The sequence below is a fragment of the Sinocyclocheilus rhinocerous genome, unplaced genomic scaffold, assembly GCF_001515625.1.
Source record: "Sinocyclocheilus rhinocerous isolate Xijiao unplaced genomic scaffold, SAMN03320098_v1.1 scaffold1595, whole genome shotgun sequence".
Lineage (NCBI taxonomy): Eukaryota > Metazoa > Chordata > Actinopteri > Cypriniformes > Cyprinidae > Sinocyclocheilus > Sinocyclocheilus rhinocerous.
In genome coordinates, this window is record NW_015655715.1 from 329910 (window position 1) to 348124 (window position 18215).

The 18215-nt window shown below is 38.6% G+C and overlaps 3 protein-coding genes across 6 annotated transcripts in view; 1 reads left to right on the top strand and 2 right to left on the bottom strand.

Moving 5' to 3' along the window:
• The window catches only part of LOC107718883 (protein tyrosine phosphatase type IVA 1-like), a 6299-nt gene extending 4621 nt beyond the window's left edge, over positions 1-1678 (bottom strand). Inside the window, exon 1 of one of the 3 annotated variants that reach the window (XM_016526127.1) lies at positions 1528-1678. The gene's annotated coding sequence lies outside the window, so the exon portion shown is untranslated. The remainder of the gene's footprint in view (positions 1-1527) is intronic. The other 2 variants (XM_016526128.1, XM_016526126.1) reach the window with 2 other exon arrangements.
• On the top strand, positions 509-5284 carry LOC107718882 (lengsin-like). 2 transcript variants are annotated; one of them, XM_016526125.1, is made up of 4 exons: positions 509-585; positions 2747-3362; positions 3458-3624; positions 3960-5284. In XM_016526125.1, the coding sequence occupies exons 2-4, from the start codon at positions 2765-2767 to the stop codon at positions 5145-5147; spliced, it is 1953 nt and encodes a 650-aa protein (XP_016381611.1). In that variant the 5' UTR covers positions 509-585; positions 2747-2764; the 3' UTR covers positions 5148-5284. The 2 variants fall into 2 exon arrangements, with proteins under 2 accessions (XP_016381611.1, XP_016381610.1); XM_016526124.1 differs by lacking the exon at positions 509-585 and adding an exon at positions 2384-2558.
• A 1092-nt stretch (positions 5285-6376) lies between these two features.
• Positions 6377-18215, bottom strand: part of LOC107718897 (M-protein, striated muscle-like) — a 29703-nt gene continuing 17864 nt past the window's right edge. Inside the window, exons 14-37 of the mRNA XM_016526153.1 lie at positions 14745-14928; positions 14587-14604; positions 14129-14303; positions 13892-14013; positions 12695-12882; positions 12402-12528; positions 12089-12267; positions 11859-11973; positions 11452-11611; positions 10980-11086; positions 10859-10903; positions 10610-10746; positions 10133-10277; positions 9959-10018; positions 9770-9837; positions 9570-9683; positions 9350-9437; positions 8756-8794; positions 8530-8635; positions 8185-8348; positions 7977-8013; positions 7842-7864; positions 7476-7531; positions 6377-7309 (exon numbers count right to left, since the gene is read on the bottom strand). Of these exons, the coding sequence (XP_016381639.1) occupies positions 6815-7309; positions 7476-7531; positions 7842-7864; positions 7977-8013; positions 8185-8348; positions 8530-8635; positions 8756-8794; positions 9350-9437; positions 9570-9683; positions 9770-9837; positions 9959-10018; positions 10133-10277; positions 10610-10746; positions 10859-10903; positions 10980-11086; positions 11452-11611; positions 11859-11973; positions 12089-12267; positions 12402-12528; positions 12695-12882; positions 13892-14013; positions 14129-14303; positions 14587-14604; positions 14745-14928 (2952 nt within the window). The 3' untranslated portion in view covers positions 6377-6814. The remainder of the gene's footprint in view (positions 7310-7475; positions 7532-7841; positions 7865-7976; positions 8014-8184; positions 8349-8529; positions 8636-8755; positions 8795-9349; positions 9438-9569; positions 9684-9769; positions 9838-9958; positions 10019-10132; positions 10278-10609; positions 10747-10858; positions 10904-10979; positions 11087-11451; positions 11612-11858; positions 11974-12088; positions 12268-12401; positions 12529-12694; positions 12883-13891; positions 14014-14128; positions 14304-14586; positions 14605-14744; positions 14929-18215) is intronic.

Below are 18215 nucleotides of genomic sequence, written 5' to 3' on the forward strand. Positions count from 1 at the left end.
GCTCGTTTTCTCAGACGCTTGCAGAAAAAGGCTTCCCAAAACAAAATTACTGGGTTAATCTTTTTCACGTTTCCTTGGTTGGTAGATGCACCGGGGACCTGATTATAGCACTTAAAACCTGGAAAAGTCAGATTTTCATGATATGTCACCTTTATGATCTACTTATGCTCTGATGCTTTTGGGAAACGCAGCCCTATTTGACCAAGCACTGTGAGCGAAGCGTCAGCAGCAAACGCTGTCTGTGATTGATTGGTTCTGTCTTTCAGCATTTGCGTATGTTCCGATGAGCAGGAGAAAGTGTTCAATCCTACACAAGTATTCGCTAACATAGTCTATTTTTCCACATAGAAGCTTATTCTATGCACCAAATTTCTTGCTAAATAAATAAAATTAATACTTAAAATGCACTTTAGAATCGATATTTATATGTGAGGATAGATCTTTTCGATTCAACAGCAGTATCGATACTTCAGGATCGATCCGCCCATCCCTACATACATCCCTATAGGCTAAAGACCTGAATCACAGAGCTCATAACAGCATGAAAATCAACCATATCTCCTCCCTCACACAAATGACTCAGAGGTGAGTCAACACGCGGTATGTGGGTCATTGTTTCAGAGGAAACACTGGAGCAGGCGTGTGACCGCTTCGGATGGGCTGTGCTTTCTGGGAAGACTGAAATCTTCATGTCAGTCCCGTGAGGACACACACGTGTCACAGCAGCTCTATGGGATTACCACATACTAAGCCTCTTTAGCAAATCGCTTTAAAAAGACGCAACAAACCTCATGTAGTAGTAACTTAAATCTACATGTAATTCAAATGAAAGGCACAGATGGTTGGATGAGTTATTTTTAAGTGTGACTTTATGGAAATCAAGTATAAAGGCCTCAAATGAAGCCATTAAAATATCCAAACGCAAATTCTTTATCTTGCTTAGCAGGTCACGGTTTGAAATGCGGTGAAATTCTACAACCGATAAAGTATTTATACTGAGCAAAAACAGATTTTAATGCCCAAAACATCAGTATATGCTAATTGATCAGGATCAATAGCTTGGCTAATATTAGCAACGGGGCCAAAAACTCGCAGATTACATTCATTTTCAACAAAAACGCAACACACATTATCTTTGCAAGCTACATACTTTAATTCACTTCTAAATGTAATCGATTAAAGTGAAATAAAAGAGCGAAATGTCGTGCCCAGTTCTCATTGATGTAACGTTAGCTGTCAGGCTAACTTAAGCTAACACCGTCGCCAAGCGATTATATCAGACATTATAGCTGTAAAATGTAAAGTTTATAATAACAAACAATTTTTTATTCGTTTTGTAGATGGTTACGACAAAATAAAATAGATATATTAGTGTATATATAAACTGTGGTCGACAACAAAAGCTGTTTTGCTCTGATGCTAATCAGCTCACAGTTCCAGATTGAGACTGAATTAACGTTACACAAAAATAATACTCTAAATCCGCGTCAAAACAAAAATATTTATATGTTGAATTGTTTGACTTACTGGAATATGCTTACTCATTGAAGATTGTAGCTTAATCATTAAGCCGCTCCGGAGAATAATTGTTGTAGTGTTTGACCATACAGCGCTGCCGTGTGACAAGAGTCTCCGGTAACCGGTTACAGCTGGACTCGAGAAACCGCACCCTACAGCGCAGACTGCATTACCCTCTCTCCATCGACACAAATCACAGACTTTTTATTAATAACAGCAGTTTTATTATTATTAACAATAATATTTTATTTACAATTTTATTAAATAAAACGAAATCAACAAATCAAGTGTATCATGAATTTTATGACATCCTATTCTAAACACATCATATAATTTTAACAACAATAATAAATATAATTACTTATAAAATTAAACTTCTATTTAAAAAGTTTATTAAATCATTACAAAATACAGTGTATTGTGTATTTAATTATTAATTAGAACATTCATATTCTAAACAACAATGATACTTAAAAATGTATTAAATAAAACATTACAAAATAAAATTTATTTTAATTACATTCAAAATCTAAACATCCTACAATGTTAATATAATAATGATGATGATAATAATAATAATAATAATAATTTTGTGATTATTTTCGGAATATTACGATGAAAATCATCGTCATAAACGTAAATGGCGGATTCGTTTATTTAATTTGCTTGGCAACAACAGTGTTTATACAAAGGCATGTCACTATGTGTTCATTTATGTTTCAATTATATGCAATGGCTTTGGTTTTCTGTTAAATAACCTTTTAGTCAAACAACTGCATCTTTCTAGAGATTTGATGAATAATGTGTTGTGGGCTGTTGAAAACAGCTGATGTGCAGAAGCTCACAATAGGAGAGTGGGACTGAACAGACTGGATGGTTCATACATTTGGTTGGGGTGAAAGGGAGCAGATTGGTTTGTTTCAGACTCTGTTAGTCAGTTGTGTGAGCCACTTTGATTGGGGCAGATGGTTATGAGTTTCCAAACAGTCTCATAAAAAACCCTGAGCATTATGCAGGACTCAGAGGAATCCAGAGATATGGTAAATCTAAAAATTTAAATTATCATTATTATTATTATTTCATTTTATTTTTTTGACAATTGGTCAAATGCAATTTGTACAGTTAAAGTTATTTTGTGTATTGTCTTTTGGATGTTTTTGGTACTCCATGATTTTATGTTATTGTGAGTTATATTCATTCTTAAAGCCATCAATGTCAAATTCTTCAGGAAAAAATTCCAGACCAAATGGATGGAGGAAATATGAGTGCAGGAAAGAAGGGTGCGGATCCAAGAGAGAAGCGTCTTTCCTCCTCTGACTGGGACAGAAAAGGGACGTCTGTACCCTTAGTGCCATCAAATGTACCAATTCCAGGCCCCACAAACGACCCCATCATTATTTCCATCGGCCCTCCCCATCGTTGTCCCTCTGTTTCCAGTGAGTCCCAGGACCAGGGTCTCTCGAGAGAAGACAACTACAACAGGCATGGATGGAGAAGGGAGAGCATGTCAACTGGTGAGGGTGGTGTCCCCAAACAAACAATGGATGAACTGAAAAGTGTGTTGCGTGAGAGCTCCCTACTCAGTGCAAAAGGGCAAGATGAAAGAAGGAGCTACCCTCCAGGTCAAAGAGTGGACTGTAAGCCAGACCAGATACCACCTAAGAGTTTCAGCACCTTCAAGCCCCTTTCAGAAGCTAGGAGAGCATCCAGACTAAGAGAAGGAAGTTCTAGCTGGGATTCAGGCGGGTCTTCGATGACCAATGGACCTCCCGGCAGGTCCTCTGGTATGAGTTCACCCACTGCTAAGACATCCCACTGGGATGAAGCTGGCACATCACACTCAGGTCAGAAAGATGATTTATGGTTGACTCAATTTAACACATTTACTTTAACTTGCTCATCGTTCATCTATCTGTCTGTTACTTTATATTCCTAACAGACAAGGAAAGCTCACAGGCACTCTCTTTTGCATCTCAAAGCTTCATTTCTGATGTTGAGCGCATAAAACAGCAAATTGCCCGGGAAAACATAAGCTTTGTTCGCTTTGAGGCCACTGATCTTCATGGCGTGTCCCGATCCAAGACAGTTCCAACTCGATTTTTTCATGTAAATCTTTTTTTTAGAATAGATTCTGTACTGTAGTCAATATAATAGTACAATTTAAGCTGCTGTATGCAATGTTTTTGCAGTAAAACATAAAGATAAAGACATATTTTATACTGAGATGTTTTTGAACGGTGTGGAGAAAGGGGGTTTGTGGTTGACGCCATGGTTGAGGGTTGGTTTAAGTTAGCAAGACAGCTAACATTGCTTACAGCAGCTTTAATGTTAGTAATAAGTTTGACTGTTTAGTGTCCCTTGTAGTAATTGTAGTCGTTTTGAAAATACTGGTAAAATACTGAAAAAGTACTCAACAACATTATTCATTATTGACACCACAGGAAAAAGCGGTATATGGCATCCCTATGCCGAGAAGCTACCTGGAGTTAACCCTAAGCCCCAAAGTCAACGAAGTTGATCATCCGAGTGCAGCCAACTTCAGCAGTGATGTCCTCCTGGTTGCAGATCTCTCCACGTTCCAGATCCTTCCCTGGGCGGACCAGACCGCACGTCTTATCTGTGACCCCTGCACAATCACAGGAGCGCCATTGCGAACATCACCCCGCCTCATAGCCAAGCAGATGCTGGGCCAACTCCAGAGCATGGGATTCTCTCTCCACTCGTCCTTCACGTATGAGTGCTGCATCTTCGGAGCCCCTGAACGAGTGGGACCTAAAGCCGTGTTCTTCCCTGCCACCACGCTGTTGAGCAACTACGATCAACCCTTCCTGCAGCAGCTAGTCAGAGGGATGTACTACATGGGAGTTGACGTCGAAAGCTTCTCATCTGCAAATGGACCAGGACAGATGGAGATTTGCTTCAAACCGCGGTTTGGAATCGATGCCGCAGACAGCGCCTTCACCTTCCGCACAGGAATCAAAGAAATGGCCAGGAAGTTTGACTACATCGCCACCTTTTTCACAGATGGCAACATCCACAATTCCGGGTTACTCTCCCATAGCCTTTGGGATGCCAGTGGCAGAAGAAGCCTTTTCCACTCGGGCAATGGGGAACTTTCGGAAATCGGCAGAAAGTGGCTCTCAGGTCTTCTCCAGCACTCAGCCGCTCTGAGCTGCCTCTTGGCTCCAGGGATCAGCTGTCGAAACCAGCTTTCCAAAGGCAAGAAAAATTCCAAGAACCATCTTTACGCCACATGCGGCTGCAACGACAATAGCTGCGCCTTCAACGTGAAGGTTCATGGTGGACGGGAGACTCACATTGATAACAAGCTGGGTTCAGCAATGGCCAACCCTTACATCGTGTTGGCGGCCACGATAGCAGCAGGACTGGACGGTATTAGACGTAATCTGAATGCCGAACAGGTTCTAAGCAAAGCTCCTGCTCAGCAGAAACAGTTCCCGATCCCTGTTAAACTGGATGATGCTTTAGTAGCTCTAGCAGAGGACAGTGTGATTCGTGGTGCACTGGGAGAGCCTTTCGTGCAGTATTTTATTGCCATGAAGCATGTAGAGATTGAGACCCAAGAGCAGGATGCCGACAGGAACAAGGGACTTGAGTATTTTATTTAACTTCTGAATTTGCTGAATGATTTTGTGTATTTGAACCCAAGAAAATATATTTCATGACCCTTTGATTTGGTATTAAAGACAAATAATACCTTCCTTGCAAACCAGATTTCAAAATAAAATCATCCAACTGACTGATATCTGCTGCACTGTCTGACTGATTTCATTTACAGCATTAATGGGTCTAAATGGTGTAAACTTTAAAGTCAACTTAAACTTTAGAAGTAATAGGGATTTGTTTTTATGAATAGATAATCTACTTGAAGTTAAAACTTTCCAAATTTGTTGAGCTGGGACCTGGAATATCAAGATGAGACAACTGTTGACTCATGAAGTTGCATACATCATGCTATATGTTCCCTAAGCTTGTGATCGAATAACATTACACCTGAATCAAAATTATTCATAAGAATCTGATCTAGCAGGCCCGTCCAATCCTAAAGGCCATGTCCTGCAGAGTTCCAACTTCCCCAAACACAATGCCTGGACGTTTCTAGAAATTTGAAAGACCTGAATTAGCTGGTTCATGCTTGTTTAGTTAAACTCTGCAGGATAGTGACTCTCCAGGAGCAGGATTGGACATCCCTGGAATCCATGAATTTCGAATTGAGTGTACCTGTAGCAAAGTAGATATTTTGTAAAATGCAGGGATGTCTAATCCTGCTTTTGGAGGGCCACCTTCCTGCAGAGTTTAACTCCAAACTTGACTAGACTAGACTAGACCTGACTAGAAGTTTCCAGCAATCCTTAAGACCCTGATTTTAGTGGTTTAGACCCTGGTTTGTGTGTGTTTAATTAGAGCTGTAGCTAAACTCTGCAGGATATTGACACACCAGGAACAGGATTGGACACCGCTTGAATATTGGGTTTAGTTTGGTTAGCGCAGGGGTTTTCAAACCCATCCTGCACTGCACATTTTGTATGTCTCCTGCACTGCACATTTTTGATAATTTTGTATTATCAAACACACCTAATTCAGGTCTTGCAATCTCTAGTAATGTGCGGATTAGCTGATTCAGGTATTTTTGATGAGGGAGACATACAAAATGTGCAGTACTGGGGGGTCTCCGTAACCCTTGGGTTAGCGCAAACTGCTAAATTTGACCTTTATAGTAATCCTGAAGTTAACCAACTACACTAATTTAAAGATTGCCCGTATTATGTAAAAACAGAATCAATTTACCTTTTGGGACATAAACAAACAGTCAAAATTCAACTCAGACTACCAAAGATCCACTCCAGAGAGGATACGGTTGATTTTTATTGGCACCAACAAGCATTTGGGAGGGGTACAGAACAAAAACAGATAAGACCGTGGTGGCCTTTGTGATGATTTTTGACAGGCCCAGCAGCACTTCAGCAACTTTCTTATCATTTGGCTGCGAAAGCAATACATACAACACAATTTTCCTATTTTTGTATTATTCTTTTTTTTCTATTTCAGAGATGAAAACTGGTACACTGGAGTCTGAAGCTGATCTTAAGGGACTCTTCCCTGAGATATTTTTCTGTACGTATATTTAACCTCGCAGTTGTACCAGTGACAGATCCTGATTTGTAGACTACTGCAGCAAAAACTAAAACAGATCATCTTCAGTTGATTTGAATTGAAAGACTATACATCAACTCTGTCAATACTTCACAAATCTTCAGATTCTATAGTTTACTAGTTACTTAGTAGGGGTAGGGGATCTCATTGATCTTGGCGGGGTGGGGGATCTCATGGATCTGGGTGGGGTGGGGGATTTAGGAGCTGGAGTTGGAGTGGGAGATTTCACAGAGGGAGGTGGAGTAGGGGTTGGGGACTTAACGGAGGGTGTAGGAGTTGGAGGAGTCGGGGTCTTCACTGACTGTGGAGCGGGTGTAGCTGGCTTGGGGGTAACGGCGGGCTTGGCCATCTGTCCCAGTTTGGGCTCAGGGATGTCTCCGCCTTGTTTGTAGACACTGACTGTGATCTCCACGAATTCACCTCCGTACTTGTTCCGTACATTGATGCTGTACTTTCCAGAATCTTCAACGTACACATTATTGATAGTGAGGCTGGCGAACTTGCCGCCCTCGAAGGTGATCTTGTAGCGGTCGTCAGACACAACTTCCTGCTCATTCTTAAACCAGGTGACCTCTGGGCTGGGGTCACCCCACACTGTGCAAGTTAGACTCAGGCTCTGCAGAGGTGAAAGGTCACAAAGTATGTGCAGATAAAACTATGAATCAGTCATCAGTATAATATATGAACACTTTATGACAACACAGTTCACTTGTTAGAAATGTATTAATAGGAAATACCAAGTGTAGTTCTAGTTAACATGGGAAAAGTAAAAGATATACTACCTTCTTCTCCATAATGGTGACAACATCTGGCAGGCCACCTACCACTCTACCACGGTCTACAGAGAGCAAATAGTTCATATAACACATCTGGACACTATTTCCAACTTAAGCAAAAAATCAAAAGAATTAATAGGTTTCTGTAAAAAAAAAAAAAAAGTTGATTTTATAATAAATAAGTTACTTCCATTTGTATGAAAATTTGGGTCATGATTCTGGCATCTAAACACATTCCTAAACCGCTTTAATGAGATTATTTTCATTGTACAAAGCTTTACACTCCATTATACTGCCTGAGTTCAAGTATGCATGAATGCCGGATTAGAGCAATATTAATGTTGCATTTGAGCAGTTCTCAGAAATACTCACTCTTCTCAGCAAAGGCAGCAGCTCTGATGAAACAGAGAGAAAATATCAGTGTGTGTGGCTCTATTTGTAAGATGATTCTTAAGAAAAAAATAAGAGTAAAATATGAATAAACTGAAGCAATGGAGATTCTCTTACTTCAGTCTTTGGAATTCTGCATAGGCATCAGTGTATGCTGTTAGAATGGAGGAACACATTACAAGAAGTAAGTAACACATTATAACAGAGTACCTGACAAATAAGTGTTCCCATGACAAAGAAAAGATTGCATTTTTAGCCTATTTAATGTAGATTTTGTATGCAAAATTCTGAGCCTATAGCATTCAGCAGTCCAGCTTCCACTTGCCTTGTCCAGAAAGGTCAAAGGTGCGAGAGTGTGATTTCTTCCCATCATGAATCTCAATGGTATAATGACCCTTTTCCTTATCTGTGGGCTCACAGATCTGCATCCAGGCCATCTCAGATGTGCCTCCGATTCTCATCTTCTCTGAGGAGGAGATTTTACTGTCTCTAAAGCCAAAACAACCAAAAAAAACATTAGCTATAACCCACCAAACACAACACACATTTCTGTCAAATTCTGTTTTGATCTCAAGCTTATATTATCATATAACACATCATATAATTTCATTAGCATTTGATTTGTATATTTTGAGTCTGAACATAATTGTCTCTCTTCATGTGGATGTACCTATGAAACCAGCTAGTTTTCATCTCCTCTGTGTAGTACTTCATGTAGCATTGCAGTCTGATACCCTCTGGTGTGCACTGAAGAACCAAGTCAGAGGCAGAGGAACCTGTAAAAAAACACACAAAACATTCAAACTGTAATAGTAATACTATTCTTAATTGGATCTGAAAAATGAATCTAATCATTTCAGCCAGTTCAAAAAATCAGAAGAGAGTAACCAACATACCAGCAATACTGGCGATTGCGTTGATGATATCCTCAAACACTAACAAAAAGAGAATAAAAAATTCATAATCATAACAAATAGTGTTTACATCAAATTTACAAATACACAGTGTATTTATAGTGTGTCTATAAATACACTACTGTTTAAAAGTTTGGGCACTCTTATACTCACCAACGTGGCATTTATTTGTCCAAAAGTGCAGTAAAAACAGTAATATTGTGAAATATTATTACAATTTAAAATAACGGTTTTCTATTGGAATACATTTTAAAATGTAATTTATTCCTGCGATGACGAAGCTGAATTTTTCAGCATCATTACTCCAGTCTTCAGTATCACATGATCCTTCAGAAATCATTCTAATACACTGATTTGCTGCTCAAGAAACATTATTATCAATGTTGAAAACAGTTAATATTTCTTAATTATAAGTCTTTCCTGCCACTTTTGATCAATTTAATGTGTCAATGCTGAATAAAAATATTAACTGCTTAAGAAAATCTTACTGACCCCAATCATTTAAACACCAATGTTTATATATATATATATATATATATATATATTCATTATATCTTATAGTTCAGAGATGAGTACCTTTGCCAGAAATGTCATAGACAGAGGTGTCCTTTCCATGGTCATCACCCAGTACAGCTTTGTAAATTCCCTGGTCTTTCCTGGAGAACTGTTAGAACAAAAAACAGTTACAAAGTATGTACATATTCAGAATTATGAAGCTCTAAACCGTTATAAAAGATGAATTGCATTTATGTTCATGCTTTATAAACTTTGATCTCTGGAGCGCTGGTTGTCATACCATGGGGATTGGAAGAGAGCAAGATCCAGACATTGGGTTTGGTGGAACATCAACAGGAATTTCTTCATCATCTTTAAACCAGGTAAATGTTGTCTCTTTCTTCACATTGGCCAGCTACAGTGTAAACATGTGGCAAGGATAATGATAAGAGACTCTGGTATCAATGTTAAACAGTCTTTAAATTGCTGGGTTGCATTTACCTTGCAGACTAGCATCACTGTGCAGTCATCCGTCACATGGAAAGACAGGTACTCTGAGAAGTGAGGACCTGAGAGAACCAGAATAATGTCTCTGATTAATAAATGAAAACTGACCACATAGTACAAGCAATACTGAGAATATGGGGTACAAGTTTGCCATTTTTGTGGTATTTATGTTGCTTCACAAACCTTGTTTTCTGATGTGCTCTTTTCTCTGGAACTCAGCTTCCTTCAGAGCACCTTTGAATGCTAAGATTAGAAAAATACAAAGAACATGTGCTCACAAAGGTTTTATACTTCTGTACTTATCCCAAAACTGCACTGTGACTGGACGTTTACTTTTATACACTGTTAAGCCCTTACCGTCTCCCACAAGAACCAGTGAGCTTTGGCTCTTGGCCTTGCCATCGTGGATCTGAATGGTGTAAGTGCCTTCATTGGCCTTGGTGAAGTGCTCAATAGTCATCTGGATGATTCCAGTAGAAGCATCATGGCTGATTTTGTAACCCTAAACACGCAGTAAAATCATTTAAAAACGTTTTATCAAGGGTTTTAACTGTGACTAAAATATATAATAATAATAATTATTATTATTATTATTAATACAATTGCCTTAATTTTATTTGTAGTTTTTTTTTTAGTAAAATAGTTATTTTTTAAATAAAAATAAATAATAACTGGCTAATTTTAGTTATTATTTGTAAATATTATTATTATTATTATAAATACTACTACTAATAATAATAACAACAATAATAATAATAGCTTATTTTTTCCTAAATTAAAAAAAAAATGGTTTACAGGTTTTTGGGAAACACTGAGTGAAGTGCTGGTCTGTACCTCAGCACTCGTGATGGCTTTATCATTGACGATGAACCTGTAGTTGACAGAGGAGGACAACTTCATAGCCTGCACCCAGAAACGCACGTGACCCTTCTCCAGAATCTCATAGTTCAGCTCCGTCTTCAGTGGAACAACTGATATAAAAGTAAACCGTAATGTATTTAAACACCAAATCATTCTTAGATGATCTAGATTCTCATGAAATGACAACCAAAATCATTCATGAGCAATCCACAGGCAACTCACTGGGATGTTTGATGTTGTAGCTCAGCTCAAGCATTTTCTTGAGCTCTGTAAAAGAAAACAGGTATCATGTTAATTGAACTTAAGTACATAGAGAAAGAGATATTTAAACCCAATATCTGACCTTCTTCATTGACGGAGTAACTGGATGAAACTCCGTCTGTATTGGTCACCGCGACAGAGTAGATGCCCAAATCCTCCTTCTCAGCGTTTACAAATGTCAGCTTCGAGCTTGACAGAACACATTGCAGCTTGTAAATTTATACCACTTTGCTACAGAACTTCAATATGTAATGATGCTGTAGTAATATACACAACATAGTATCATGACAATTTGTAAGTATTTTACGATTTGATAAACTGGTTGCAATTGCGTATGAATCTCATTTGTACATTTTTGTGCAATCTGTTGACGCACCCCTTAGGGTTATATTTAGGGATGGACCTTGGTGGTGACGTTTTACCCACAAATGTTTTCATATCAGATTGAGTCAAGATTGTACAAATTCATACAGAATCACCAACTTCTACAATACTTTTAAATTCTCATGAGACTGGGTTGAATAAATGACAAAATCCACACAGATCAGACATACTTTCTTCCAGAGGACGTGATGGAGACCCTGCTTGATTCAGTGATTTCTTTGTAGGACTTTGACCATGTGAACTTAGAGGTCTCAGAAACTTCACAAGCTTCAAAGTTCAAGAAAATGTCTCCGGTCTCTTCATCCACACCACATACAATCTCCTTTGTACCTTAAAAAAACAAAATAACATCAAAATAAGGACTTGTATCTACCGTAATCCACTTTTTGTCATACAATGAAAGGTGATCCCATTTGCTTCCACTGTATGGAAAATAGCAGCGTGGACATCCTGCTAAACATCTTTTGTGTTTCAATCAAGAAAGAAATATGATTTGGAACAAAACCTATATGCTGCATGTTAAAGAAAGGTTGTTGATGAGTGCTTACGGTTGGTAATAATGCAGTATCGCAGTTACCTGGCAGCGCTTTAGCACATACAGGATCGGACACATCTGAGGCTTTTCCAACATCTTTAGCATTCACAGCCCGCACTCTGAACACATATGAAGCTCCAGTCTCTAGTCCAGACACCTACAGATCAGTGTATAAACATATGAATATTTATTTCACTTATCACATTCATGTCCTTATCTTCAATGTTGGCATTTTTCAGTTTTGCAACAAAATGAGGGGTTTTGTGTGATACCTTCAGGTAACAATGCCCAACTGGCTCCGCATTCACAGCGACAAAATCTGATGAGCCCTTCTTAGCCATGTCCACAAAGTAGCCAGTGATGGGACCAGCTCCGGCGTACACAGGAGGCTTCCACTGCACCAGGACGAAGGTATCACGCACCTCCCAGAAACTAATGTCATATGCTGGGCCTGATAACAAAGAGAGAAATAATGAATTTAGACAAGATGGTATTTTCGGCTGTGCAACCTCCATATATGAATTACGATGACAGGAGCTATTGATGTTTAACTCAGTGCAGCTATTATTTTTTCAGGGTACTGACCAGGTTCAGCCATTGTCCAGGCCTCGCAGGCAAAAGCTTTGCTGGGCTCAGATGGAAGGCCAACTCCGGCCAAGTTAGCAGCCTGAATCTTGAACTCATAGAAAACTCCAGTGGTCAGATTCTCCACCTGGATCCAGAAGTTAAAAATACAGACCAATCCGGAAAACACACAACAACTGTATACATTTAGAGTAGTTTTTTATTCCATATGTATAAATAATACATCACGCAGCATATTTTCATATCTAAAGTTCTTGAATACATATTGACAAATATATTCATGTAGAGCGTACCATGAAGGTCCTGTGGGCAGCTGGACTGGGGTTAACCTCCTTCCAGTCCACTGATTCTGCCTCGCGCTTGTCCAGGTAGTAAGACGTGATCTTAGAGCCGCCAGTGTTTTTGGGGCGTTTCCAGGCCAGGGTCATGGAGGATCCATTACAGTTGAGCAGACTGATGCCGTATGGGGCAGAGGGAGTAGCTGATCATGTGGGACAGAGGGAAAAAATGCTCAGCGTGACGGATAAAGGTCCTGACGATCACATACGGTATGAGCGACTGGAGCCATTGTGGATCAAATAATAATTGACTGTGACATTAGATTCAGTGATACTGATAGAGTGATTGGTTACAGACATCATACACAAATTCACAAGCAGCCAAGACTTTTAATGTGCCTACAATAAGTGTGCCTCACATTGCAGGGACTTTACTAAATATTGCATAAAGGAAGTGCTGATTTTATTAGGCTTGTGTGTAAATAACAGGAGTGGATGTGCTAAATCACTTTATAAATGGAAATATATCACATACGTACCATACTCCACTGCCCCAACTGTATAAGATAACACAAGTGTTTATATGGCAACGACTTCAAAACATGGCGCTTTATTGAAATGCTAAATGAGAAATTGTGCATGTCCACCAATTATATGCTAATTCTCAGTCTTCTAAGTCTTTTTTTTTCATTTAAAATCCGTTTGACACCTACACACACACACACACGTGTACTATATGTCCTCTCTATTGTTGGATTTTTTTTGCATAGTATTACATCTGCAACTGACAATGTCTGTTTTCGCATGATAATACATCCACACCAGTAGGTGTCAGTATAAACTATAAGACCACCGTTGTATTCAGGCCAGTAAAACACAAAAAATATTTATTGCACCTTTAATATCCTGCTTTAAGATTCCTACTATTCCTACACCTTTAATATTTTACTATTTATTTGACTATTTATTGGATACATTTGCGTATTTTTGCATCTACAACTGACAATGTTTGGATAATACATCCACACCAGTAGGTGTCAGTATAAACTACAAGACCACTGCTGTATACAAGCCGGTGAAACACAAAAAAATATGATTTAGTGTGCCTTTAAATAAAAAATGAATCACCATTTTGGTTAGTCTAATCCTAACTTCCCTTTCCTTTATAACCTTTGTAACACTGCTACAGGAGTCGTAAAGTTGTATACGTACAAAGAGCAGCATCAATGAAGAAAGGAGCAGAGTCCTGTGATTCTTCACTCAAACCGGAAGCATTCACAGCTTGCACACGGAACACGTAAGTGTCTCCGGGGACCAAACCATGGACCACAAACCTGACAAATGTAAATCCAGATAGTCAAGCACAATGTAAACCTACTTCCAGAAACCAGTCAAAATTTTTCAAGCAATTAATAAAACGAAATCTGGACATTTTTGTGTGCATTTTACCTGGTGTGTTTGTAAGGCCTGTGGTTACAAGGGAACCATTTCTTGGAGCCGACCAGAGATGCATCCACATAATAACCCATGAGGTTGTTGGCATGTTTCGGGGGCTCCCACTGCACAAAAGCAGATGTTTTGGTGTTTCTGGAAGCAATCACCTGTCCTGGGGCAGAAGGGACACCTGCACAAACAAAACACACGATTTTTAAAAAAAAACATCATGACATATTTTCACTGGTTTAACTGGGAGTGGAAGTCTGCTGTGCTGAAAGTGAACATGTTATGGTGGATGGATGTGTCCTGAGGTGGGACTAAAATAATAAAAGTGAGCCAAACAACAACAAAGTGTCAAAGTTCTTGTGGAGGAGGACAACTTTTAAGATCATACTATTTGAAACTTTTAGCGATCTATGTGATTTCCCTTTTCGCAAAGCAGAAGGCTGTGGTAACATAAACATACATACCAATGTTCGAAACAACACCTGCAAAATACAGCATAGAAGAAGCATTTGTAGGATTTTTTTTGCACTGAACAACATCCTCTGGACATTTTATTTAACATAGCTTTGCATCTGACAGTTAAACAACCACAACAGCTGGACTCAGTTTAGAGCCTTCTTACCATAAGGGTCCACCTTTTGGATGGCTGCTGTGGGCTCTGACGGCTCACTTGAGCCATACTTGTTGACAGTGATTACGCGGAAACGGTAAGATTTCTTGTCCTCCATATCGTAAACAGGGAAACGGGGAGATCGTAGCTGGACCGCAGTGTTGACTCTCTGCCAGATGTGACTGTCACCTACACACTAAGTCATGGAGAGTCACAGATGGCCATTATGAGGAGAGTTTCCCCTTAAAAACCCAGGAATTATGGGGAAAAACCTATTTACAAAATATAATGACTAGTACTGTAAAATTACATTACTTTAATAGTGTATTACATTAAAATATTACATTAAAAATGCAATTAAAGACTTAATTAAGTAATTTAGTTTATAGCATTTTTATGTATAAATGTGACCCTGGATCACAAAACCAGTCATAAGGGTCAATTTTTCGAAATTGAGATTTATACATCATCTGAAAACTGAATAGATAAGCTTTCCATTGATGGTTTGTTAGGATAGGACAATATTTGGCCGAGATACAACTATTTGAAAATCTGGAATCTGAGGGTGCAACAAAATAAAAATATTGAGAAAATTGCCTTTAAAGTGGTCCAAATTAAGTTCTTAGCAATGCATATTACTAATCAAAAATTAAGTTTTAATATATTTACAGTAGGAAATTTACAAAATATCTTCATGGAACAAGATCTTTACTTAATATAGGGAAAAAGTATTGCACGCGAGTGCTTTGTAAACATCCTTAAATATACAAAGCATCATGAAGCTTTGCGATGCAGTAACAGTCAGATCCAAAACATCTGCTTCATCTTTCAACAGCAGTTTCTTTGTGAATGGATTACAAAACACTGGTGCAATCCTCGACAGAACCCGTGTCTCGACCCCTTTCACATCAGCTGTTCAGAAAACCAGTGTACTTCAGTTCAGAAGAGCGCGTTTGTTTTAAATCGTGGTTTATAAAACAGTCTGTTACTAAAAATAATGAGTAGCTGTGTAACTGCAGTACAAGTAAACTACGTTACCCATAATGCCGTCTTCCCACAGTTCCATAGACCTCCTGCGTCTGTTTTTAGACTTTGGCTGCCTCTGAAATTGCATACTCTCCAGTAGGTACTTTTTTGAATAAGTAATTACTTCACGGCCGCAAAAAGAGTATGTTCTATATAGTATGGATGTAATCTGGAAGTACTACATTCACATCCCTACTCTTTTATGAGTACTGTGGATTCGGACTTGCTTCTTTTGTCATATACTGTTTTTCGCCTACTATATAGTAGGGAAGTATGTTTCGGATGCAGCCATCATGCTTGTAGATATAGGGACCACACTGACTAGATAAGCACAATTTGAGACGTCAAGACATTAGGGACCTACTTTTTATCTTAATTTTAAGAACTTTATATGTACATTTCTAATTTTGTTCTACTCTTTTGTACTACTACAAATGATTACTAAAAACACTTACTGTTTGCACTGTACTTGTTGTATAAAAGAGCATCTATTAGCTCTTTCAGTCATTCCTTCCTGATTTCTCTGAAGTTTCAGAGATGAATAAAGCTCTCAGAAACCGCACTCTTCCGGACTGATGCTTTCTTCTGGCTGTTTAGAAATCCAATCCATAGAAATCCATTAACAAGTGCTGATTGTGTTTTAGTTTAAACATAAGAATCACAAAACGCACAATGCCACATTTAATGTTTATTTAAAATATTAAGCTGCATGATAATATTCCATGTTATAATTACTATGTAGTATAAAACTCATTTGATTTAAAAACAATGAAGGAATGAATGGAGCAGCACAGAATGAAGGAGACGTATAAAAGGTTTGGAGACAGAAAGCGAGAGAAGTGATGAACAGCCAAACCATCAGAAGGAGCGAGTGGTTCACAGAGTATCACGCCGTCTCGATCTGGCGCAGGACGATGGTTTTGGGGTTGATGGCCACGTTCTTGGTGGTGTTGTGTGTCTTATAGATGCCGATGAGACGGTCGGCCATCTCAAACATGTTGTTCCTCAGGGAGATGATGATGAACTGAGCGTTCTTGGTTTGCTCCTGCAATAATGTGGGAAAGTTCAACAGAAACATGTTAGAATTAGCATTGCACTGATTGCCTGTATAGCTGAACTCCTTCAAATCAGCAATGGCTTTAACAATCAGTCATCCTGTTACAAGACACACTTATTCATTCATTTTTATATAATTGTGTTAATTTTTTTCAGGATTACACTGAATTCAGTTTTGTCTAGGTGTATGTAGGGATGGACATTTAAGAAAAAACTGAGTTCATTAAAATCAAGCTCATTAAAAGGTGATATATAAATAGATGTACAATGAAGATGTGAAATGTAAAAACGTTAAATGACCACTGCAATGTTTCAGAACATAAGACATATGTGACCCTGGAGCACAAAACCAGTCTTAAGTGTCAATTTTGTGAAATTGAGATTAATGCATCATCTGAAAGCTGAATAAATAATCTTTCCATTGATGTATGGTTTGTTAGGATAGGACAATATTTGGCTGAGATGCAACTATTTGAAAATCTGGAATCTGAGGGTGCAAAAAAATCTAAATATTGAGAAAATCATCTTTAAAGTTGTCCAAATGAAGTTCTTAGCAATGCATATTACTAATCAAAAATTAAGTTCTGATATATTTACAGTAGGAAATTTACAAAATATCTTAATGGAACATGATCTTTACTTAATATCCAAATGATTTTTGGCATAAAAGAAAAAATCGATAATTTTGACCCATACAATGTATTGTACAAATATACAAATATAATACATTTTGTGGTCCAGGGTCACATTTGTGAAAGCGGGAATTAACATTTTTAAGAGCTGCAGAAACTCTGTATGCACTATGTGCTCTCTTGCATTAAATGATTGCACACAGCGTTACGTACCTGCTCAAGTTGAGCTTTCTGCTTCTCTGTGGGTTTCTTCTGCTTGAGCTCTCCTTGGACCTGGATCAGCTGAAGAGAGAGAGATATGAATGAGTTAACCAACTCTTAACCTCTTCATTCATTCAGAAAGGCACACGGGTGTGTGCGGTTACCTCTCGAACACCCTGCAGGATCTCCTGAAGGTCTCCTCCTTTGCTCAGAGACGTCATGCTGGACTGGTGACACGCAGCGTCTCTCTCCGTCATCAGACGGTCTCTCTCGGCACAAACTGACTGCAGCATCTGTGAAGCAGCGGAGAAACGTTCTGCTTCTGAATCACACTCGGCAGCACAGGAGCTGATGGTGTGCGATATGACAATTTTTGATCATGGATTAAAATGTCTCCACAATCTGCTTTTGAAGAAATATCGTAGTATCGTGCTACAGCGCACATTCTATCAGTTCCGATGCCTCCGCCTCAATTTACTGTACATTCACATCAAATGTTAACTCGGCGGTAGAGTTACACTGCACTTATTCACAATCACAAAAGTACATTATTTGCATGTGCTTTAAA

Excerpts from the sequence above, each read along its gene's own strand:
- LOC107718882 (XM_016526124.1), top strand. The coding sequence starts at position 2,529 with ATGCAGGACTCAGAGGAATCCAGAGATATG. Across the intron at positions 2,559-2,746 it reads CAGAGGAATCCAGAGATATG|GAAAAAATTCCAGACCAAAT; the intron begins GTAAATCTAAAA and ends CAAATTCTTCAG. Across the intron at positions 3,363-3,457 it reads AGCTGGCACATCACACTCAG|ACAAGGAAAGCTCACAGGCA; the intron begins GTCAGAAAGATG and ends TATTCCTAACAG.